At 37.8% G+C, this 24,390-nt stretch overlaps 3 protein-coding genes across 3 annotated transcripts; 1 reads left to right on the forward strand and 2 right to left on the reverse strand.

The window, feature by feature from the left end:
* Positions 1–67: 67 nt before the first annotated feature.
* On the reverse strand, positions 68–5,976 carry dhx40 (DEAH (Asp-Glu-Ala-His) box polypeptide 40). Its single transcript, XM_062419798.1, has 17 exons — positions 5,649–5,976; positions 5,319–5,464; positions 4,589–4,708; positions 4,202–4,438; positions 3,975–4,041; positions 3,758–3,889; positions 3,548–3,647; positions 3,364–3,450; positions 3,055–3,237; positions 2,868–2,948; positions 2,588–2,745; positions 1,547–1,661; positions 1,364–1,472; positions 994–1,088; positions 780–849; positions 458–686; positions 68–266 (listed from the first exon to the last, which is right to left on the reverse strand). Exons 1-17 carry the CDS (start codon positions 5,818–5,820, stop codon positions 145–147), a joined length of 2,223 nt encoding a protein of 740 aa, XP_062275782.1. The 5' UTR covers positions 5,821–5,976; the 3' UTR covers positions 68–144.
* Positions 5,977–10,469: 4,493 nt separating this feature from the next.
* On the reverse strand, positions 10,470–13,387 carry LOC133980556 (uncharacterized). The gene is made up of 11 exons (XM_062419309.1): positions 13,327–13,387; positions 12,347–12,688; positions 12,091–12,186; positions 11,948–11,998; positions 11,739–11,795; positions 11,553–11,573; positions 11,236–11,424; positions 11,100–11,156; positions 10,961–11,023; positions 10,787–10,813; positions 10,470–10,695 (listed from the first exon to the last, which is right to left on the reverse strand). Exons 1-11 carry the CDS (start codon positions 13,385–13,387, stop codon positions 10,637–10,639), a joined length of 1,023 nt encoding a protein of 340 aa, XP_062275293.1. The 3' UTR covers positions 10,470–10,636.
* A 2,353-nt stretch (positions 13,388–15,740) lies between these two features.
* LOC133980398 (P2X purinoceptor 5-like) lies at positions 15,741–23,384 on the forward strand. The gene is made up of 12 exons (XM_062419108.1): positions 15,741–15,877; positions 16,960–17,110; positions 18,000–18,071; positions 20,569–20,644; positions 20,958–21,054; positions 21,268–21,348; positions 21,473–21,614; positions 21,830–21,960; positions 22,132–22,225; positions 22,506–22,571; positions 22,665–22,747; positions 23,306–23,384. The coding sequence occupies exons 1-12, from the start codon at positions 15,741–15,743 to the stop codon at positions 23,382–23,384; spliced, it is 1,209 nt and encodes a 402-aa protein (XP_062275092.1).
* Positions 23,385–24,390: the final 1,006 nt, after the last annotated feature.

Genomic DNA, 24,390 nt, shown 5'->3' on the forward strand with positions numbered 1-24,390 from the left:
CCAACTGCTGTTACATAATAGTGTCTACATTGGAGGGACAAATGAAGAGAGAAGCAGTGTTATGAATGTAACAAAATGTTTATTATTCACATGTAATTTTTCAAAAATGTTCATTTGTGGTATGTCGTCGAAGGTGTGCTTCTGTCAGACAGCTTTATTCTGTTGTCTCTGTTGCTTTCGTTGCAGGTAGCGAGCACGTGCGTCACTGACTGTGGCTTCGTTGTTTCGCTTCTCCACCTTCTTCAAAACATCCTCAGTAGAAACCTCTGGGGAAAAAAAGAAGCTGTTATTTATTAGTTTGTTATAAAACATGACAGAGCCTAAGCAAATTTTAACTTTATCTAAGGCCTGCTATTCTATCCTTTAAGACACTAGCAATATTTGACACGTGGATCTAACACAACACTGTACAAGGTCACAGTTTCCAAATGAATACTTGATGAATAATTCAGAGAACCTGGTTGTCTTTTGGCCGCCTCCCTTGTCTCCCATTTTATCATCTCATCATTCGTCACTTCTTCTCTTGCCACACTGCTGAGTTCATAAACGTCCACCTCATGGAGTTTTGGTAATAGGTCCTTCACCCACTCGTATCGAATAGGACACGCTGTCCGGACGTACACCCGTGAGGTCACCATCACATCATGGAAGATGATCCAGTTTAGCTCTCCCTCCTGGTCAAACAGCTTGGAGCATCAAGGAATACAGATTAGAGAAGAAACCAGGGAGGAAGTGAGAAGCTGCAGAGATCTTTTTAAGTAATTGAAAAATATACTTACAGATGATGATGGATGAATGTGAACCATGGATCCATGGCCATCCATCGTGCAAAACACCTTTCCAACAGACCTGCGTGGCATGTAAAAAAACAAACCCAAAAACATTAAATAATAATAATTAAAAACAAGCATAAATCCCACATTACTAAAGAAATATTAAAGGAATTCCAAATGAGACATTAATGAGATTATTACAAATGAATATTGATCATACCTTCTTGCTACGTTGGTGAAGTATCCTGTGCACAGGCATCGTCTAAAGACTTCATTCTTATTGCCATCAAATGTTTCTGCAGGGAAATCTCTCTTCTAAAAGGAAAGAGGATGCATGAATGAACAACAATTAATAATAACACTCACTTAGCAGAGCTGTACATTCATAAACAGAATGCTAAATTTACATAAATTACAGAATGGAGATCTAATCTATGAGGTTCATTACAATGATTAAAGGTCGACCTATTATTGTATCATTAACGTGAGGAGCCAGATTATATTTGTTATGTTTAGAGTAATAGTATTTAACAGCAGGGATATACAACGTGCTGCAGTGATGGCAAAATGAGTCCTGTAAACCCCTTTACCTGCTGGAGGCGGAGGAGGATCTCTCGCAGCTGAGTCTCCACACTGAAGGCTGACTTCAGCGCCCTCCAGTGGACCCAGTTATCTTTACACCATGCTGAGGGTCTATCACTGCAAGAGCAAAACAATCATCACTTACATTTCTTCGTACAAATCTTGCAGCAGTAATCAGTAAAATACAGTACCTGGATTTACATGACTGAAACACACTCAGAAGTGTGGCGAAGTCGTTCATGCCGCCGCCCTTGGAAGCCAGCGCTCTGTGCTTCGTATCTGCCTCTTTCTGCTTCTCAGGGTGGCCTAAGGGGAAGTAAGAGATCAGTCAAAGCTGAGTAAAGTCTCCAAGCTCATGTCGTCATACTACACACCTATTCACACATGACATAAATACATCAACAAATCAAACAGAACTTCTTTGAATGTCTTTATATCAGGGACATGGTTAGAATCTTTCTTACTGTACTGTAATTATAGATAGCACAGGAATTACCTTATTTTTGTACTCTGAGGATTTTGTTTTTGTTTTACATAGCACATGCTTTTTGTTCTGCTTTAAAGGTGCAGTGTGAATAATTTAGTGGCATCTCGCAGAATGGACTTGGCAGAAATATAATTATAATATGTAATATGTATGTGTATAATCGAATAGCTGTTTTTTTGTTACCTTAGAATGAGATCTTTATATCTACATAATGTGGGTCCCTTTCCACGGAGGCCGCCATGTTGCAACATGTTTCTACAGTAGCCAAGAATGGACAAACCAAACACTGGCTCTAGAGAAGCCTGGCTGTGGCTCAGGAGGTAGAGCGGTCGTCCACCAATTGGAAGATTGGCGGTTCGATTCCCGGCTCCTCCAGTCCACATGTCGATGTGTCCTTGGGCAAGACATTTAACCCCAAATTGCTCCCGTTGCTGTGCCAACGGTGTATGAATGATTAGCTTCCCCTGATGTGCAGGTTGGCACCCTGCGTGGTAGCTCCTGTCATCAGTGTATGAATGTGTGTGAATGGGGTGAATGAAATGTATTGTAAAGCGCTTTGAGTGGTCGAAAAGACTAGAAAGGCGCTATATAAGTACAGGCCATTTACCATTTACCATTTAAGACCTTTCAAGAGTTTCACGGCCACCATAGGTGCTTGTACATGCTTGGAAGGGGAAGTTAAGGTGTATTACCGCTAGATGCCACTAAATCCTACACACTGATCCTTTAAAGCTAAAATGCTGACCTGGCCGGATGAAGATGTTCTCAACAGACAGCATGGCAGCCACAGGGAGCAGCAGGTCCTGGCAGCCGAGTGAGGCGGCTTTAAGAACAGATCTGGTGAGGCCTGGGTGCAGAGGGAACTCCACCATCAGCTCTCCCAACTGTGTTACTCTACCTCTCCTACAACCCAAATACCAGACAGGTGAAACTCATGAAATTTCAGCAAGAACTAAATAAACCCACTTCTTTTGTGCTCAGAAAACCCACAAACCTGATTCAGCTTCCCAGGTATAACCACTCACCTGTCGATGGCATCGAACTGATAGAGCTGTTTTAGTGCTTCTAGAATAAACCTCTCCTCTGGACTGTCCAGATAAGGGAACCTTAAAAGAAATGAACTTTCATAATGGGGTAAAACGAAGTGAATTGTGAACTATAAGAAAGCTCAGAATTACAAACAGGCACAGGATGGGTAACACTGATCTCTACCTGATGACATCATGAACGCCTAGGCACTTGAGAGTGAGTATCACTGCGGTCAGACTTGTCCTCTGGATCTCTGGAACTGTATATTCAGGCATGCACTTCTCCCAGAATTCCTTATTGTAGATCCGAAAACATTTCCCGGCTGAGGTTCTTCCAGCTCGGCCTGCTCTCTGCTGAGCCTCGCTCCTAATCACAGAAAATCCCCCCCAAAAATCCAAATCTCAGTTGGCAAGCTTTAAAAAAAAAAAAAAAGTTACTTAAACAAAGCTATTTGCACATTTGAAGTTACATATTACTTTCATCAAGACTCACTTTGAAATCGGCACAACTTCCAAAATATCCATGCCCACCCGTGAGTTGTGGTTGAGTTGTTTGACAAACCCGCTGTCTATAATATATCTACAGAGGAAAAGAAAAGTGTAAGATTTTACTGACATCAACTTAACATCACCCATTTATCTGATGGCTGCATATCTGTTAAAAACAGTGCACTCACTTTATGCCATTGATGGTGAGAGATGTTGCTGCAATGTTAGTGGCCACCACACACTTCCTAATTCCTGGAGGCGGAGGCTGAAAGATTTGCCTCTGCTGGTCTGTGACGAGACCAGAAAAGATGATGTCATGGTGGTATCATGAAGAAAGGTGACACTGACTTTATGTACTTTAGACTAAATGAGGTGTAACAGCTGCTTCATGAGTTTACCAGTGGGCATGGATCCATAAAGGGGCAAAATAAGAAGGCCCTCCACCGTCTGGTCCTGCACATCGTAGCGGTAGTCTATGGACTCAGCTTTTTCATACAGCAAGTCACAGGCACGCTCAATTTCTGACTGACCTGTCAAACATGGAGGAACTTAAGTGGCTGAATTCATCAGATTTAACATATACTCTCATGTGAGAGCTTGATAATTATGTCTCACCTGTTAAAAACACAAGAATATCCCCGGCCATTTCACTGGTGTGCAAATCAAGGGCAACTTTCACAACCTGTGGAGCATAAAATGTAAAGTTTAATAAATGCATCAAGCTACAACAACATATCTAAACTTTATAAACCAATAATGATTATTATTTCGGGAAGTATTTGGGTTTTCTTACAGCCTTAAACATGAAGAACATAAGCTTTCTCCACACTTTAATACAGTACCTCTTTGACATAACCTGTGCTCTCTGTGTCTTTAGGTCCTACAGCTGAGCCAAATGTGCAGGTGACAGGAAAAGTTCTTCCAGGAATAGTGAAGACGGGACAGTCGCCGAGAAAGGACGAAAGTTTGTCAGTTTCCAAGGTTGCTGACATCACCACCACCCTCAACGGGAAAGATCTGCCCTTCGTGGCTTTAGCAGGGTTGGAGAAGACTTTCTTCAGTAAACCCAGGAGTATATCCTGCAACAAATACAAAAAGTAACTCAATGTGTGTGTTAATGGATGAATAGAAATAACTAATTGTCGATTGTGTAAGCTAACAAACTGTGTGCGTTCAACATTATGGTGCAGACATGATCAAAATGAGCCAAATAAAATATATTGACTTACTGTGTTGAGGCTTCGTTCATGGACTTCATCCAAGATTACAACACTGTACTGAGAGAGTCCAGGGTCTGCCAGGATCTCTCTGAGCAAACATCCGTCTGTCAAGTACTTCACCACCGTGTCCTGACTCAAACACATTCACATCTTCATATTAGCTTAATATTTACATTAAATTCATTGTAGATTATTTTGACAGTGGATTCATCAATATGAGTAATTCTCGGGTTCCAGTCCCTTAAATGAGAATATTTACTGTCACTACTATTACAGTAATTTGAATATCTGGATTATAAATTCGACTCTATATGGGTTGTGGATTGTTAGCCAGGGCAAAACAAGACATTTTAGGTTGCATCTTAGGCTTTGGGAAACAGTGATTGACATTTTTTTTTACCAGTTTATATTTTGTAGACCAAACAACTTATCGATCAAACAAGAAAAATAACTGTCAGATTAAAGGACAGAAATTTTTCAAACCTGTCTTAAAATGATAGTCAGTCCCCTCAAAAAGCCAAAATCAACAAGCCTCCTTCTGTGCAAAAATGTATTCAAAAGTCTATCTGAAGCTACTATAAAGCTTCAGCAGCCCAAATAATTCAAATCAAGCAGATATCTTTCACCTAGGGCTGGGCAATATATCAATTGATATCAATATCGTGAAATGAGTGATGTGTGAACCTTTCCTTTGATAGATAATATAAATAACACCTATCTTGGCTTTTATGTCTCTCACCTGTGATGTGCAGTCATCAAAGCGTACTTGGTAACCCACTTCTCTGCCCAGAGTGTACTGCATCTCCTGAGCTACCCTCTGAGCCACTGTGATGGCAGCTACCCGGCGGGGCTGGGTGATGCCAATTTTACCATCTTTACATAAACCTGCCCACAAAAGGTAAACAGTCACCACTTCAAAACAACTCACGTTTCAACCCAAATGCCACATCTCACAAAACCACATGTGCCAAGGGCTGCTAACCAGAAAGATTATGACTCCATGTAATTCATTGTAATAAACGGTAAGATTCATTTTTACAGTATATTATCATCATAAAAGACATCCTACCTGCTTGATGCAGATACTGTGGAAGTTGTGTGGTTTTCCCGCTGCCAGTCTCACCGGTGACAACCAGGAAAGTGGCATCTTTAACAGCCTGAACCAGTCTGGCTTTGTACTGATAGATGGGCAGCTGCTGCGTCTCCTTTTCTTTTGGGTCCCGTCTCGTTGATTTGGACATAACTGACCCAGCAGATATCAGACCAGACGAACTAAATACTGACTTAAATCATGCGGAACACGGCCTAGTTGTCGTCTGTAGCTACAGCCAGTTTTATACTTCATAAAGTAGCCACTTCTTTCTATTTTACTCCTGTCGTTTAGAAAGCGACACGCTTGCCCAATAACTTCCGCATCTAACTCATACTACGTTCCTATTGGTTGAGTTGTACCACCTGACTTAAACCCCGCCACCACAGCAAAAGCCTCCAACCCTTGTTTAAGAAATCAAACTTTTTGGAGACAAAAATGTGGCAACACTAAATTATAAACTAACAGGAGACAAAAAGTCAATTAAAGTACATGGAAAGCAATTAAGTTTAATTAATTTGTTGAATTTAATCAAGTTAAATAAAAAATATTGACAGTTTTCAGAGTTTAGTCCCTAAATAGGCCATTTTTGCATGTAAAATGTATCCATTTATCAGCTTATTAAACAAACATCCATGAATGTCTCAATTATCCATAGTTGTATTAATGCATGGGTACAGCACATCCTTAATCTACGCTCTTGTACATTTTGCACAACTATAAATAAACAAGAGTCAGTAAAATGTACTCTTCCAAACCACATAAAAAACACTATTTTTTGACACGCAGGTAAAATGCTGATTTTGAAGGACACTACTTTGTCTCTGTTTCCTAGTATTCATGTTGAATACTGCAAACCTTTCCCCTGGTTAATCATGAAGCATTAAAAAACAAAATAATATTGCTGCAGAAAATGTGGGGGCTTTTTTGTATACAGCAAATCTCAGATAGCTCAAACAGCTTTTCTGCAAGAAGTCACCTTTGCCCTGACTCATGACTTCTGGGAAGTTATCTGGATAACTTGGCTGAGTAAAACCCAAACCCCACTGATCAACAATGATCAACAATGATCTGAAATCTTGCTTTTGGGAAATGGGCCACATGTCTGGAAAAGATCAGTCAAAACCTGTTCTTCTTATAATAGGACTCTTGTTGGAACAGGGCTGCAGGTGCACAGCTCACTTTGATATCAGGTGGTATTGCTGCTCCCCCAGGAAAGTTTTATTTCAGGCACATTGGAACCAAAAATGCACACTGACAATTGCAATAGTCAAGGTTAATAAAATGAGTGAGCAAGTTGAGTTTATAGAATGAAAATGACGTAAAGGATGCCTAATTGCGGCTATTATAAAGAACAGTTTTATTCTCATTATAAATCATGGACGGTTTTTGGCTGAACTGTTCCCAATCTTGGCGCCTCCAAACATTACAGAAATTAAATAGCTGCTCTATGTCTGGTTCATTACAGATAATAAAGAAACGGTCCACCAGATACCACACTGTAAGAGATCCTCTGTCCTGGCCTTGAGGTGATTCTTCTTGATTTACGCCTTGCTGAAAGACACAGAAAAAAGCAAAGTGTTATGTGCAAGCAAATGAGTAAAATCAATAACCCCTAGGTAGAATCATTAGATGAGAGTGACTAAAACAGGATCAATATGCTGCAGGCTTACCGGTGCTGCAGGACTGTGAGCAATCTGCTCCTTTACAGATCTCTATATCACAGTGGAAATATACCTGTTGGATCACACAACAGTTACAGGTATCTGCACTAAGATAACACACTAAAAAAAGTCATGAAGGATTAAAGAATATCAATGGTACTATTTTTTATTTCCTTCTATTTACTCTCACCGGGGTTTCAACTGTTTGAGGCTTCACAAATGAGAACAGCTTGACCTTAAACCTTTTGTGGAGGGAGGGATACTCGAGCCCTCTACTGGAGACAACTGGCAACACAACAGTTCTGTGACTATCGCCAGTGAAAGGACACCTAAATTGAATTCAAGCAAGAGTTTTAGTTGACATTTTTTCTCTCTTAGGTGAAGAATATCTGCAGAAATCTACACATTATTTCTGGTGTATTCACCCTTTAACAAGCAGGTTCCATCTTTTTGAATCATGTGGGTTTTTAGTCGGTGTGGCCCAGCAGTCCTCCAGCAGCAGCACCAAATCCTCATCCTGATGTTTTAGGACAAACACTTCCACATATACAGACTGGCCAAGCTCAGTCACTGTTTGAGAGTCACGAGAGGAATAGAACGACCTGTAAGTGGAATCTGCAGAAGAAAGATTGGAAGAAATAAATATTACACAGAGTTGGCAACAAGAGGGCTTCAGCATGCTCCAAGTTTGACTCTGGCTCTTCAAGTCAATATATTTTCATGTCAGGGCTTAACAGATTTCTACTTTGAAGAGATTTTGTTGAATAAAATATACATACAGAAATACTCTTATTAAAATAAAAATAAATCTGTGTATTATGTACAATTGGAAATGATGGAAAGTAAAAAAAAAACTAAAAATAACTTGACCTTTGGCAAATCTCATTTGAGCCCTCAGTACACCTTTGTTCTTCAGTCTTGGTGGTTGTTCTGATTTTTCTCCCCGAATCTCGATGCCCAGTTGAGTCATTTTGGTCAGTTTAAAGCTGCAGCGGACAGTAAGGCTGAAAAAACAAAGAGAGTTCAAATTGGCATCCATTACTTTTAAATGGAAAAACAGGTGGAACACTTTCTTTTTCTTACTGGAAAGGAGTGTCACGAAAGATAGAGCCTTTCTGCGGATGTTGTTTCACCTCAATGTAAACCCAGTAGGTTATAATCCCATCTGCCACCTGCAAGAAACTCATTCTGTTTAGTCACAAAAACACCATCTGGCCTATCCGAAGACTGGTAGTTAATATTATTATAGTTACCATGGACTGAGTGCCACAGTCAGTGAATGGAAAGCTGAAAGTGACAGAATCAGTGGACGTTTTTTGTGGTTTACAATTGTCACGTTCACCGGAGGGGATCCAGACTGCGTCCAGGTTCAGATGTTGGACTGTCTCATTCTGGGCGATGGTAATGTTGAATCCATCCTTGCTACAGAAAAATCTCTTTGATACTGGTTGATAATCATGTTTATTTTCCTCTGTAGAAAACACACAGTTAATGATACACATACATCTGATGACTATATCAAACATAAAAGGCATGATAGCTTGCTTTTTTTCTTATAGAATTTTAGAAATAGGCCAAACTGAGTTTCATTCTACTTTTGTGTAATGACAAATAACTACCATTTATTCATTATATGTAGACTCAGAATTAATACCTTTAATTTTCCTTTCACAGATGAGGGGTATGGACTTGACAATTTCAAGTCTTCCTCTGTCTGCAAGTGCCATGATGACAACAAACAAACTTGTGACATTTTTCTAATGAACAAAAATGGTATGAAACAATTAAAATCTGCATTAAACATGAACAAATAGATAAATTCAAGAGGTTGTTAAGCTTACTTGTTTCCTCACAAAACAGCCACGAAAGGCAACTGTTAAGATAATAAAGGTGTCAGTTTCTCCAAGGAAGTACTGGCACTGCTTGGCTATAGCAATGGCTTGGTAAAATCCACTGTGCTCATCTGTAAATTTAGACACAAAGAACATGACAAAAACATCAAAGCCTCATGCCATATTTCATCAGGTGTGACATATGCAGATAAATATAGTTTGTGACCTACCTTGCACATAAATGGTAAGAGGAATATCAGCAAACTGTGCCTTTGGTATGTAAGCAGACATGAATCCATCATAGCAAATCAGTGTATTATTATTCATAACTTTATAAAATGTTGCCTGAAACTGATTTGAGAGAACATGGGCTTCACATTTCAGAATGAGCAGTGATAAATAAATAAATGTCATCCAGAAGACGAATCTGTAGGTGTTCATCTTTCTTGTTGAGATTGTGTGAGTGTCACAGGCGGACCAGCTGGTTCCCGTTGGGCTTGATTGGACAGACAGAGTTAAAGCAACCTAATAACTCAAAGCAACCACTGAGCCAGCAGTCTCTTTTAAGCTTGTTAGCAGTGTAGAGTCTGCACGTTAACCTTTATATGTGGGTCAGGTAGCCCACAAGTTTTTATCAGACTGTAGGTGTGAGTGTAAATGTGTAGGAGCTAAACTGCTTTTTGTTGAAATAGTTCAGATCTGTAAATATGTAGCTGGAGCCAGTGGCTGGTTGGCTTTGCTTAGTACAAAGATTAGAAACGAGCCAGCTAGCCTGGCTTTCTCCAAAGGTGACATAATCCACAATACCAGCACCTCTAAAGGTCACCAGTTATAAACAACAAAGATACAATGTGCCAATTACTGGCAGTTAACTTTAGCGAAGGCTTGTCTACCTTTAGAACTACAAAATACTTTATTATCTACTTTTTGTGTGCAAAAGGCAGACATTTGTCTTGCGTGTGCAGACATGTGCTATTAGTAACAGTACATTAAAACACATTTCACACATCTTCTCATGTAACTCTAGAAAGAGAGTAAATAATTATATCTTCTATAAAAAAAAAAAACCCTATAAAATAAGCCCAAATGTTGTACTATTGCTTTAAAATGTAAGACAGCCTGAGAATCAATTTATATGGTCTTTAACTGCTCTGCTTTTCACATTAAACACACCCAACCATTAAGCTTATAAGCATAATCTTCTACCACAACTTTAAATTTCATGATTGAACTTTTGGACAGAAGCCACTTTGATTTGTCAGACACAGCTGTTGGTCAATAAAAAAACATTTATTTGATACCAAATCATTTCTTCATACATGTACAGACTGTGAAAAGCATTAAATTGACAGTAAAGCAGACAAATACAATGCAACATTAGTCTAAACTAATGAATGTAAAAACGTATGATCAGAAACTAAAGTTGCGGAAGGATGTTCATACTGAAAATGCTTAAAGTGTCCTTCATTCCCTATAGTTGGTTGACGCGGTCTGTGCTGCTGTTGTAAATTGGGTTTTTGTATTCACAATCTATGAAGGAGACAATGGAGAGGTGAGAGAGCAGTTCATTACACAGCGTTATTTCATCCTGTACATGCCCACAGTCGATGTCAGCACTCACTTTCTTCGGTTTTATTCCTCCTGACACCTGCAAACAAAACCCAGAATAATTTAGTGATTAATGAGAAAGTATTTTTAGCAGGAGGCAACATAATCCTTGCAATGCAGAGATATTATTTTGATTATTAGGCACACAGCCTGTTAGCTGAGGTCAATCAAATCAAAATGAACCTACCTCTGTGCTGCTTCTCCACCTGAGATGACGCGGCTTGTTGCTTGCTGAGTTCACTTTGGTTTACTGTGTCATAAAATGAATGAGTAAAATCTCTGACAACATTGAAATAATGTAATAGAAGAAGAGATGGTTATAATACCGTAATATTGTTGGCTACGTCGACCAAGACTTGCTTGCCGTAATCTGCTGAAGAGTTCTGGAGAGGTGAGAAAAGACTGAGTTAACTGCAGTTCATCCAAATTATACATACAGTGAATATTCTGATTATGAAGCACCTCTATGAAATCTCTGCTTTGTTGGCTCGCTGTCCGTCCTTTCAGTGTTAAACTCGTTCAAGTTTGGATAAATGGAACTGGCACTTTGAGTAGGTTGAATCCCGTCCAGATAATGCACAAATCCTGGCAGGTTACTATTATTCCTGGCAGAGTCTTCCTGCATGTAGGCTGGGTCATGGTCATCATTTTCTTATATATAAAAACAAAGATTAACTTGAAAATACTGACACAGCCATTTGTTATGTTTTAGGTGGGATATAGGGACTTTTTTAAAAGGTAAAGATGACATTTGAAAAAGGGAAGCTGTGTAAACGCACCGTAAACAAGATTGACTGCTCCTGTAGGAAAGAGACACAAATTGAAACAGTTACAACACTTTATTAGATATATAATATATATATATATATATATATATATATATATATATATATATATATATATATATATATATCACATGTACTGTATAAATTGAGAGGGTATGTGTGTATTTGTGTTTAAAGGACCTCGCTGCTGCTCATCTACTGGCCCTCTGCTTGGTTCAATAGGTGGAGCACTGGCACCTGTAGTTACGAAAATCCACTTAAAATAATATTTTGCCACTTAATCTATATAGTAGTATAGTACTTAATATATATAATAGTATTTTTTTTCTTGACAAGTGAGAATGGAGTAACAGTCAGCACGAAATGGATGTAATGTTTACATTCATTACCTGAACCAGCAGGATAGTTTATGTAGTCCTCACTTTTGTTATTACAGAGCGCTGAAATAGGACAAACTGAGATTTTATAAAATTAAACATTCATCCATCCAAAGAATAAACCAACAGTGTGGACTGAGAGTGCAAATACTCACATGTGTATTTCATGCAGCAGTAGCCGAAAGCACTCAGCAAGATGAAAGCGGCCACCGCACCGACACAGATATAAATAAGTAGCAACGTCTCTGTACCTGCATGGCAAAATGTGGTTTCATAAAGATGCATTGCACAGGAAACTGTCATAGGTTTGTCAAATACACTTGTGACCATGGAAAGAAAGAAACCACATGTAGGTGCACAGACTGTAGCTCAATATTGACAAAAACACTACCAAAATGGAAATCCTCCTACCTAAAACAAGGTAGACTTCAAGGCAGACATCTCCCTTCTTACAGAGATAAAGACCTGTGTCAGAGTCTTGAAAATCATCAATGCAGATGGAGTAGTTCCCCTTAGAGCCCTGATTGGGGAAAGCTTTCACTCGGCCATTCCTGGGGTCCAAGAACGTAACCCGCCCTTCTGAAGAGAGCTTGACCAGGTGCTTCTCTCTCTCAGAAGTTTGGACCCATGACACACAGTCGTGGCTAGTTGTAGTTGTAAAGTTGCATGGAATGAGTACTGAGGAGCCAAGTGATGCGCTGAGTATACGTGGCTCAAAATACTCACAATACTCATATTCGTTTAGGTCCTTGCCTGAACAGGAAGAGTGAAAAACAAGCACACGTTTCAAGTTTAGGTCAGTCGTCTCATGCTCAAACAACCAAATGTGCCAAAAGTTAAAAGATTTCTTCCTTTTTATTGTAGATATTAAAAATTATTCTAATTTAAATTAACCATCAGAGTTGGGAATAAATATATTAAATGAAAGCGTATTACAGAAAAAGACTAAAATTAAAGAAAGCTATGAATTATCTTATTACAGACATTAATTACAATTAAACTGATACAGAAAAAACGTAATATTACACATTTTTAGCAGCTATGACATGCCTACAGATTCTTAAAAATGATTAAATATACAAATATTAGTGGATAAATTAATTAAAAGGTTTAAAGGTTGAAATTAGATAAAGAATATGACATCAGCAGTTTATACAAGATTAAATATATTTACATTTAATACTTACTACATATATGATAATCAGTCTGCATTATCTTGATTTGCGAATCTTTCATTAGGTCTATGTACATTATAATAAGTACAAGAACTCAAAATGTACTTAAAGTGACTGAATGAAATGAAAATAAATGAAAAATGGGGTGAAAAAAATCAAACAATTAATTGTTATAAGGAGAATATATTCATTGTCTAATTTAAAAAAGGGACTTACCATTTGAAGACACGCAGATGAACCACAGGGCTAGAGGGAAAAACCACCTGTCTGCAGCCATTGCCAGCATGTTGTACAATGTGAACAGGGTCGGGCTGTGCTGTATCTTAACCCCTCTAAGCATCATGGGACAAAACCACAAGACCATTACAGTACATGTAGCTGTAGACGGAAATGTCTTTCACACGAACAGCAGCCAAATGTTCTAGATAACACTGTTAAACTGTGTAATGATCACGCCGAACATCAACTTCAAATATTCTGCAGAAAATAAATAATCTTTTACACAATGAAGTGTAAATGTAAGTTATATAAAAGGCCTGAAATTGTTATCACCTTAACACCACTTCCTGTTAAATCTGTTCACGCTTCGTGCAGAAAAGAGAAAATGGAGAGGCTGAGCTGACACTTGCGTTGAATGCTTCAAAACCTAAATTGATTTTGTTTTCTAATGCCAGGAAGGCTTCAGCTTCTCTTCATCACATTGTAACCTTGCAGTCAGTCAGACTAAACAGTGTCACAGTACAAGTATCTATACTTTAAGTGGTTTTACTTTTAAGTCTCATATTAAAAGCTTAGTAATGAAACTGATGCTCAAGCAAGGGGCTGCCAGGAAAAGATTGGTTGTAGCTATATTTTTGTTCTCTTGCTTGACTATGATGATCCGCTGTACATGCAAACCTCTACCAAAAATGTGCAATGGTTCGATACTGTGGACCACAGCGCTCTGGGGTTTGTCACAACCTACAAAGTTCTCACTCACTATTGCACCCTACATGCCAGAGTTCAGTGTCCTCCATGGAACTTACGCAGACTCTCTCACTGGTACAAATTTAGTCACAAGTCCATTTTTATGCTCCCCTCTTACCTTTGTGGGTATATCTCACTCAAAACTAGTATTGTTTGTGCTCAAATGGCACCCTCTTACTGTCCCTAAGGTTCACACTGCATTTGGCAAACAGGCCTTTATGTTCTTTGCCCCTGCAGCCTGAAACCCTGTTTTGCATTGTTTGTATGTTGTTTGAAACACTGTATTGCTGCTATCTTGGCCAGGGCTCCCTTGAAAAAGAGATCTTGTAATCTCAATGGGATTCACCTGGTTAAGTTAAGAACTAAAAAAATGAAAAATTATGGCTATGAGCACCTAAAAAGTGCTCTTTAAATACAAATTATTACTATTATTTTTTTAAACGGCAGATATGAACACGAATGAATAATAACAGCATGCAAAACCTCTTTAGATGTTCATGGGCCCCTGATTATTGTTTAAGACAGAGTTGAAACATTTTGTACCTTTTCTTTATGGGGTTTTCATTAACTGAGACAGTATTGCCAAATAATTTCTAACAAGGTTTACAATGTAATTAAAGGACACTCCAGCAATTCAGTATTATACTTCATTGCTTTACTTGGATGTTTGAGCTTCACTGTGCAGGTTAATATGTATGCAGAGATTTACCATGGTGGTTTCTGGTTGTTCAACAGTGGTTTCTTCCTCGCTCTCACTCAGTGCAAGTTAATGCACAATGGTTTTGCTCTATGGCACTTATCAGACACACCTCAACTTATTGGCTTTTTCTGCACCTTCTATTTTATATTAATTTTAAATTAAGTATTTTTTCACCTATAACTTCCATATAACGGGACCTAGAGACCCCAGATCAATGAACACTGGTTCAGACACACCTCAAATATTTGGATTTTTTTGCACCTTCTATTTTACATTAATTAAAATTTTAAAAAATCTATTCATTTTCTATGGAAAAGTGTTTTTCTTCAATAGCTTCCATATAATGTGACCTACAGACCCCAGATCAATGCACACTGGTTCTGCTATGTGGGACCAACCAGACACACCTCAAATATGTGTTGTATTTCAAATTAATCTGTTAGAGAAGGGAAGTTTCTGTGTGCTATGTGAGGATTGAATTGAGGATTAAATCAAATAATGAATAAATCTAATTCACATGGTGAAAGCAACACATGGCTGGAGTCAACAAACGAGGACAAACAAACAAAAAAACAAACAAACGCAGCATTCAGTTTGGCTAGATTGATATCAGCTGAGAGAGGGTTTGTTTGATTTCTTCTCAGGCTGTGAGTCATGTGACTTCTAGGTTGGGACTTTTGACATGGTGCATTGTTTGTGACATCACAACTAAACACTAGCATCGTCGATTTACATCCACATGTTGCTAAACAAGACAACACCGGATGTCCCTTTAACTTTATTATGAATTAGGCCGGTTATTGTTTTATTGTGAAAGCTTTTACTGCGGATCTTGCGGGTCTTGTAACTGATGCGGACTTGACGCTGGTGATGAGGGCTGTGCAGAGGCGCGGGGGCTGGTTACTGTATGCGGTTGCACTCACCCGGCCAGTGTTGACCCAGAGTGTCGACAGGCAGATGAAGGATGGCTGGAAACTTGTGTAAAGGATATTTCTTCTCTTTATTCGACTACAAAACGGAAAAATACATTGTCGCCAAAAATAAGAGAGTTGGAGTTTTGTATAGACTTATTCAGTTATGTCTCCTCGGTTACCTTATAGGGTAAGTGAATGATAGAGTAAATAACCTCGTTCCATATGTTAATGTAAATGACCTAACCCCCTGCAAAATAGCCTATTCATATAGCGTAATGAATGTTTGTTGGGATGTTGACCATAATCGTTCTGTGGACTATTTTTGATTAAAAAAAACATGCAAGAGAACAAATTGAATTAAAATCAGCAACTTACATGGACAAATTGGTACCTGATATATTAATGCATTACTGTGTGTGTGTGTGTGTGTGTGTGTGTGTGTGTGTGTGTGTGTGTGTGTGTGTGTGTGTGTGTGTGTGTGTGTGTGTTTTATATGTTTAATGTATTGATTTGTGATTGCTGTATGACTGCACTAAAAACTGTTGATGCATATTATACACTTTTTTGGCTGTGTTGTTGATTGTATTGTCACTTTGTGTAAAGCACACTGTGTTGCCCTGCTTATGAAATGTGCTAGATAAATAAAGTTTGACTTTAACTGTGTATTAAAGTGAATGGTCCATAAAGCTATATGGGTAAGGGACAGGTGATAGCCTACTTACTGCCACGAACCTGCAATTTACCTTAAAAACAGTAAATTCAGCACCCAAAACTACAATAACAATTGTTTGATTTTTTTAACTGTTCAGTGTACTACTAAAAAGGCTAGTTGGCCTATTCTAGTAAATACGTTAGTCATGTGTTATATATGCAGGACATTTTGAGAGAGCACAAGTTACACAGTGCTCTATAACAAAGGTAAAAAGAAACAGGCATATATATATACAGGACACACGTTTGAAAAGATAACGCTTAACAAATCCAAGATTTATTGTAAAGTGTTTCTATAATACTATCCTGCGTAGTCCTACACCAAAAAGCACCATAATACTTTAAAAAAAAATATCCTCATTGCTGGGTATTACAGACACATTTTATGTTTCTTTGGTAATGAATGTATTTTCCTTAACACAAAAAGAGGATTTATTAAAAATGGCACAATAAACTATATGCTTTAAACACATCTGTAAGCTGCTTCTGTTTTCTAGTGTGCTGGTGAGTGTTTTCAAAGTTCAAGCTGTTTATTCTGAGAGTTTCTTTCACCCACAGGTGGGTTTTTGTAAGCAAGAAAGGCTACCAGGAGACAGATGAGGCCATACAGAGTTCTGTCATAACTAAACTGAAGGGTGTCTCAGTGACAAACACCACAGAATCTGGTCTGCTGGTGTGGGGGCCTGAGGACTATGGCATCCCACCACAGGTAAAAACATCCTACTGCAGCACCAACTGGTACATAATGTGAAATATATTCTCATATAGTCAAGCGGTATAAGTGGTAGTTAAATTTGGTCATTTAACCCATTTTCAAGTTTAGATGTGTGAACCATACTTTAAATATGTTCTGATCAAAACAAAGTTCAGTTAAAAAAAACACAATTTTACCATATTTCTTTTTTAAATAGCTATATAAAAAGTTACATGGGTGTTATGGGTCAAATTTGGCCCGTTAGTAATTATGGGTTGTTGATGCAGAGAAATAGTAAATGTTGCCAAAAAATTTTTTTTTTTTTTTTTTTCAAATTAAAGCTCACATATTAACACTCATATACGTCTTTCCCCCCTTTTTTCATAGGAAAGTATATACTGTCAGTTTTTACCCATAACACAACAGCTATAACAATTGCTTATTTTAATGTATAAGAAAATACAAATACAAATTCCCACAGTTATTTTGGGAATTATTTGGTTTATCATCAGCCCCTCATGGTCTGGTTGCCTGGTTTGAAAAATTGTTAACTTATGCTTTAACTTGTTTGGAATTTTTATGGATGAAACAGCTACGATATAAAGTGTTATTTAGTCATCTTTAAAGGTGCTGGTAGGCATATGTCCCAAATTGTCACAATAAAAGATCAGTCAGCAGACAAACAGGCAGTCAGTACAGGCAAAGATCTTGAATGAGTGTGAAGCAATCAAACATAGTTGGACAACGTCAGGTCTGCAGGCAGCAGCACAGTCACACGTGGGCTGAGGCAGGAACACACTTGAGGATGTCCGGTGGACAGTAGTGAGAGAGGGAGGCAGTGCAGGTGTCATAATGACATGATTTGAATATAAATACCGATTTACACTGTGTTCTCTACATCTAGGGTGAAGCTGTTCTTTTTGTTGTAACCAATTTCTTAGAGACGCCCAATCAGAAGCTAGGATACTGTCCGGAGGTAAGACTTCATGTAAACCATTGACTGTATGTTTGACTACTGTGCCATGAGAAAGCTTAATGTCCAGAAAATTGCCCTCACACACACTTTCAGTGACAACTGTCAACTGAGAGAGAACTTAACGTTTTTGTTGTGAGCATGTATTGTGGTGTTAGTCATATTTTAGGGACTCTTCATCGTTTTATTCTGGTTGGTGAATAATATTTTACATCCCATTTACTAGTCATTATCTTGATGTTGAAAACAGTGGTAGTGAGTGTGATAATGTGCATATTTTTTATTTATCTCAAAAACATTTTTATCTCTTTTAACAATCCAGTAAAGGCTTTATGGGTGAACCTCTGACAGATAGATATCAGACAATATTAATGTATTAAATCCCCTGTTCGTTTTATCTTTTGGCTGTATTTTCCTTTGCACAGCTGCATCAGAGCTTCCTTAGCCTTTTTATAGTTTTGATAGCCAGGGCCGTCATAGCACTGACCTTATTGTTTTCCATAATAACACAGTGGAGAGGTTTGGAGATATCACTCAATACTTAATAAGGGAATGTATTTTCCTTGCTCCTCAGGGTCCTGAGGTTATGTTTTCAACCTCCAGTATGACTAATTATACCAGCATTTCCTCTCATGCTATTGTTTTCACTCATTCTTCTCATTAAAGCACCACCATTGGGCCTCGATAAAACACATTTGTTGAGACTGTTATCAGGATGCGCATATCATTCTGTTGGACACATGGAGACATGAGTTTTCAGCTGTAGCTGGAGGACATGACGTGCTGTTTAAACACTGTGTACTGTCTCCAAAACTCCTCTCGGCTCGCAGTTTCGAGCTGTCTGAGACTAACTGTTTATTTTAAAGTTGCTTTATTTACTCTCCGCTGTTTGACATCTGATCATCTGGAAACTATTCCAGTCATGTTTCAAAGATACAGCAGGTCATGTATGACTGAAGTTAGGAAAGATCTGTTAATGACCTCTATTGTACTTGAGTGTCAAGTAAACTGAAATCATCTCTATATCTGAAATAACCTTATCTGGTTATCTCTCTCCATAAGTGGTTCCTTTAGACAATTTAAAAATTCCATAATAGAATTTTAAAATGCCATATCATTCAATCAGTGATCTCTATCAGTGGGATGGTGGCTGTGTCCCACTTCCATACCAGTATTTAGTGTGTTCACAGTATGTCAGTCAGTATGCATACTAAAAAAACACCTGATTCTTGAGTGTGCTGTTAATGTACAAAAGAAATGAAGGTGGTTCAGTGCTCAGACCTGCTAACAGGTTGCACAGCTTCAGAAAGATTTCAGACAACAAAAAATTAACATGTTGAATATTAAAAACATTTATTGATGCTTTTATTTAATCAAAGTTAAAAGGTACAGTGTGTTGAATTTAGTGGCATCTTGTTGAACAGACTTTTCAGAAATATAATATAATATTCATGTATCCATGTGATATTCAAGTATGTTTTAATACGTGTAATCCTGCAGATATAGCTGTATACTATAAAATTAGTACTGTATACAATTAGTGTCATGTGTCATGTAATTGCAATGCAACATTTGTTTTGAGTAGAGGAAGCCCACAGACACAGACACATTGCAGCAACCCCATAATGTCGCTGTAGTTTAAAAATCCATGATGAGTAGAAAAACAAAGAGTAAGATCAACTGTGGCTCATCTGTAGTCCCGCTCCGACTTATATAGTCCAAATACAAATGGCAAACAGTAAATAGTACAAATGGCTCACATGGTGGCACAGCCCCCACAGCCACTGATCTGCATTTTTCTCCCAGCAATTTGTCAAAACAGAAGACTTTTAACTTTAAACAAAGGCGGACACCCCCTTCTTCTTTCTGTGAGTGTGTCAGTGCTGTTCATCATTTTCCTCAGCTGCAGAAGGCTCCTGGTATGTAAACTCAACCTCTTTTGGTTCTTGCCTTCCTGCCAGCAGACTAGGAGGACAGCAAAGTTGTACTTTACAAGTACTACACAGCCTGCTCTTGTACTGTAAACATTTTGGCTCTCACCACTGGCAGTGCCCCTGTTACTAATAGCTTCCACAGTTGAATGGGAGCCTTAACTCTCATCTTCCAGCCAGGCACAGTCAAGTGTGACAAGTGTTATGAAAAGGGCACAAACATGTTGGGGCTCTGACGTATCTCATAATTTTGACTTAGTAGAAATGATGACAAAGTAAGTCAGAAATTAAATAAACTGAATTTCATATCAATGAGGTCAACCCTATCTCTTCTCTTATTTGGGGAGTGACTAAACTCTTAAGTGAAAACTCCTTGTGAATAAGACCCAGATCTTTGCATCTCAGAGTATGACTCTTGCATCAGGACGTCTTGATATCACAATGCATTTACTTCCTGAATCATGAGTTCTACTTAAACCCCCACCCAAAATGTTTAGTTTGTGACTTGAGAAAAATACTGGTGGTTAAGATGCTTCTTGAATACCTTTTTGTATGATGTTTGTTCCCAGAGTCCCAAAGTGCTGGATGGACACTGTCTAGAGGATGAGGACTGTGAAGAAGGGAAGCTGGTGGCAGTTGGTCACGGTAGAAAATCACTGATTTCAAATTGCCATTAAGTTGACTGGCTTAGTGCCATTCTGAAAGATGATTTACATCTAAATTCAGGACGCTTAAATGATTTCTTGGTGTGACAGTCTTTTTTCCAAATAAATTCAAATGAGTTCAACATGTACAATACAAAACAGCAGAGTAAAACACGGTAAAAATAAGGAATATACTTCTCCAGTTCCCTTTGTTTGTGTCGGTTCAAGATTATGGGCTAAATGTCACTGAAATTAAATTTGAAGACATTTTTTTTTTTTTAAATTTAATGTGATTTCCACTGTTTTTTCTTCAGGAGTCATGAGTGGTCGATGCTTAAGAAAGGATGAAAACTCCACTGGTAGCTGTGAAATCTTCGCCTGGTGTCCCATTGAAAGAAAATTCAAACCACAGTAAGGAGCAAAGCAGCTGCATGAAAACTCTTGCAGGACTGAAAAAAAGAAGCTATTGATTACTCTTTGTGTACAAGCATGCGTGCACATCCAGGTGAGGTCATGTGACAACCTTGCACTTCCAGTTTTGTTAATTTACTACATGTTTTAATTTCAGTTGAAAGATAACCTACTCTTCTATGGGTTGAGAATAGTTTTTTGTTTTTTTTACAGAGGGCCCCTGCTGGCAAATGCTGAAAACTTCACCATCTACATGAAGAATTTCATACAATTTCCTAAATTTAAATTTTCAAAGTAAGTTTTCTTTTAATAAGTTCATAAAACTGTGTTCCTTTATCAATGTGTTAATAAAACTGGTCAGGAAACAGTTATATACACACACTCTACTCTGCTGTGTTTTTTATTTTTTAACTCTGAGGTCCAACGTTTTGGAAACAACCGATGAATCCTATTTGAAGAAATGCCGATACAATGAAGAGCTGAACCCCTACTGCCCCATCTTTCGCCTGGGAGACATCACTAGTCGAGCAGGACACAACTTCCAGGACATGGCTACATTTGTTAGTACTTTTTTTTTTTCAACTACTGGATGTAGTCAAGAGTTACTGTGTATGTTGTGTAACTTTAAACCTTTAACTAATCATGACAGTATGTCAAGAGCTGAGGTTTACACAGAAATCAGTCCTAGATTTGATTGGAGTACACAGTTTAAGACAAAACTGTATTTACATGGTATAGATGCCACAGATGATCACATTTGTTTTCTGTTTTCCAGGGTGGCTCCATTGGCATAATGATACAGTGGGATTGTGACCTGGACAAAGGCTACTCAAGTTGTCATCCGCAGTACCACTTCACTCGCCTGGACATCACCAACAAGACCATCACAGTGGGATTCAATTTCAGGTGCACTGCCTTTGTTGTACAGAGATTTGCATTCTCTTCAACAGTGTATTTATCTTAATTTACGATTAACATTTTATTTGACGGAAGAGAAAATGAATCTATTGTCATATGATGCTTTTAAAATTAGTTTAACTCTCATGCTTTCATATTGTCCTTTTTTTTTAAAAACAGGCACGCTCGGTATTATAAAGATGCTGCTGGTGAGACCTATAGATCCTTATTCAAAGTCTACGGTGTCCGATTCAACATCATGGTCCATGGAAAGGTATGAAAACATTCGTCTTTCAGGGTGTTGGGTGAAAGAGGTGAAATACTCTGTCAAAGCATTATGATGTTTAGTGATAACAAACTGATGAAAGTCTTGTCTTATTATCATTTCATCATTCATCAGTATCATCTGGCAAGACTGTTGATACATGTCTAGGTTCTGTTACAAGAAATCTACATGAAATCACATTCAGAGACATATTCATATAATTCAATGTGTTTATATTGATTTCTGTGATTTTAAAGAAATGAGTTTGCATTTCTGCTGTTGTTTTCAGGCTGGGAAGTTCAGCATCATCCCCACAGCCATCAATGTAGGTTCAGGACTGGCTTTGATGGGTGCTGTAAGTACCATCCATAATATACTTTTAGAGAACTGCGCAGGATGTTTTGTATTTTGGCACAGTTACATTACCGGATCAAATTTGGTTTAACAGGGAGCTTTCCTCTGTGACATGGTCCTTCTCTACCTAATGAAGAAGGGCACCTCTTATCGAGAGAGGAAGTTTGAAGGACCCAGGTACGATGCACACATGTATAGCTACAGATTTTCCTATGTTTATATTAACACACATTACAGCACTAAATTAGATTTTATGGGGGAAATGAATAAAGATAGTAGTGAGTGGAATAAACATTGGTCATGATGGAGTGAGAGGTTCTTAAACCAAAAGAAGAATGCTATTCCTGCATTTATACACATTTCTATCAATCAACTAATTAACATATTGTAATGAAATGTGTTAAGTTACTTTTCATTCAAATGCTATGTAAATGTTTATTATTAATGCAATAATCCTACTCAATATCCAGTTTAGTTTTCTCAATAAAGACAAGACAATCCTGATACTTCATGATTGATAATATTGTATTTCTATTTTAACTAAAAGATAACTCCTTTACTGCATTTCTTTTAATTATCATTTTAGAATCATATTAACTTAAAGACAGGAGGTTACTGTGCATTAAATTAGATGTACTGCACTTAGTTTCTGTTATAAACTGGATATGTTTAAATTGTTTAACAAATGTAGATACGGCTTGTCTGCAAAAAGCACAATTTGTCTCTGTTCCACAGAAATATGAAGTCTACATCCAATGAAAACAGTGTGGAAGACAAAAAGGATGCTGAGGAGCAGGATGATCTGACATCTTAGTCTTTTATGCTGAGAAAAACAAAACAAAAAAACAAAAAGAGTTTTCATGATGCTACCATATTTTGTCTTTGTAACAATCAATTTTTATAATTTGTTCAAAGCGATAATTGAAAACAATATTGAACAAATATTTCAGCAGCCTTAAACCAGGTTTAACTGTAAAATGGTTGTGTTTTAGCTATGTACATGGTCATTGTCTGCGTGCAAACTCCTTACACCTGTTTCAAAATCAGATTCGCCGATTTCTGAATAAATACAGACTTTCCATATGATCATCATGACACACTGTGTGAAGGTCAAGTTGAGTTTAAATCTTTTTGGTTTTAGTCGATGAAACAGGATTTTTGACTAATACACTGACGAGGGATTACAGCGTCTCTACTGAAAACACTGTGTGCTCTAATACTGTAAAAATCTGATTCAAACACAACTGTTATGGCCACATTTCTGTACAAAAGGGTGTCTCAGGCATTATGCCACTTATCACTGATTTGTTTCTTTTACCTTGTTCTGAGTGGGAAGAGATTTTCATTTTCACAAAATACTGAGCCCCACTGGGGCTGTGGTAGACATAGATATACACTGATCAAATACACAGCAAACCAGAGTGCATTGACAAAACTCACGCTGTTACAAGGAGAAAATGACTCCACACAGAAAGTTTAGGATTTCATTTTTACATTTTTTTTTTTTTTAAATAATGACATTGTTTAATGCATGTTTTTGCAATGACTACACATGGGAAAATACCTCATACACAAATCAAGCCTTAAGAGCCAGGTTTCAGAGTGGCTTATGTGTTTTTATGCAGTCAACTTTTATTTATTTATTCATTGTTGAAGAAAAAAGCTCCACCTGTTATCTGAGTACATGTGCAAATTAAAGTTTTATTAAGAAACAAGACATGTTGTGTGGTGTATGAATGATTTGATTGTTTATAATCATACTAATACACATGAAGCTGTGGTGCTGTGGCCGTGCTTCAATAAAAAACATTGGTCAACTG

The sequence above is a fragment of the Scomber scombrus genome, chromosome 5 (genome assembly GCF_963691925.1).
Source record: "Scomber scombrus chromosome 5, fScoSco1.1, whole genome shotgun sequence".
NCBI lineage: Eukaryota > Metazoa > Chordata > Actinopteri > Scombriformes > Scombridae > Scomber > Scomber scombrus.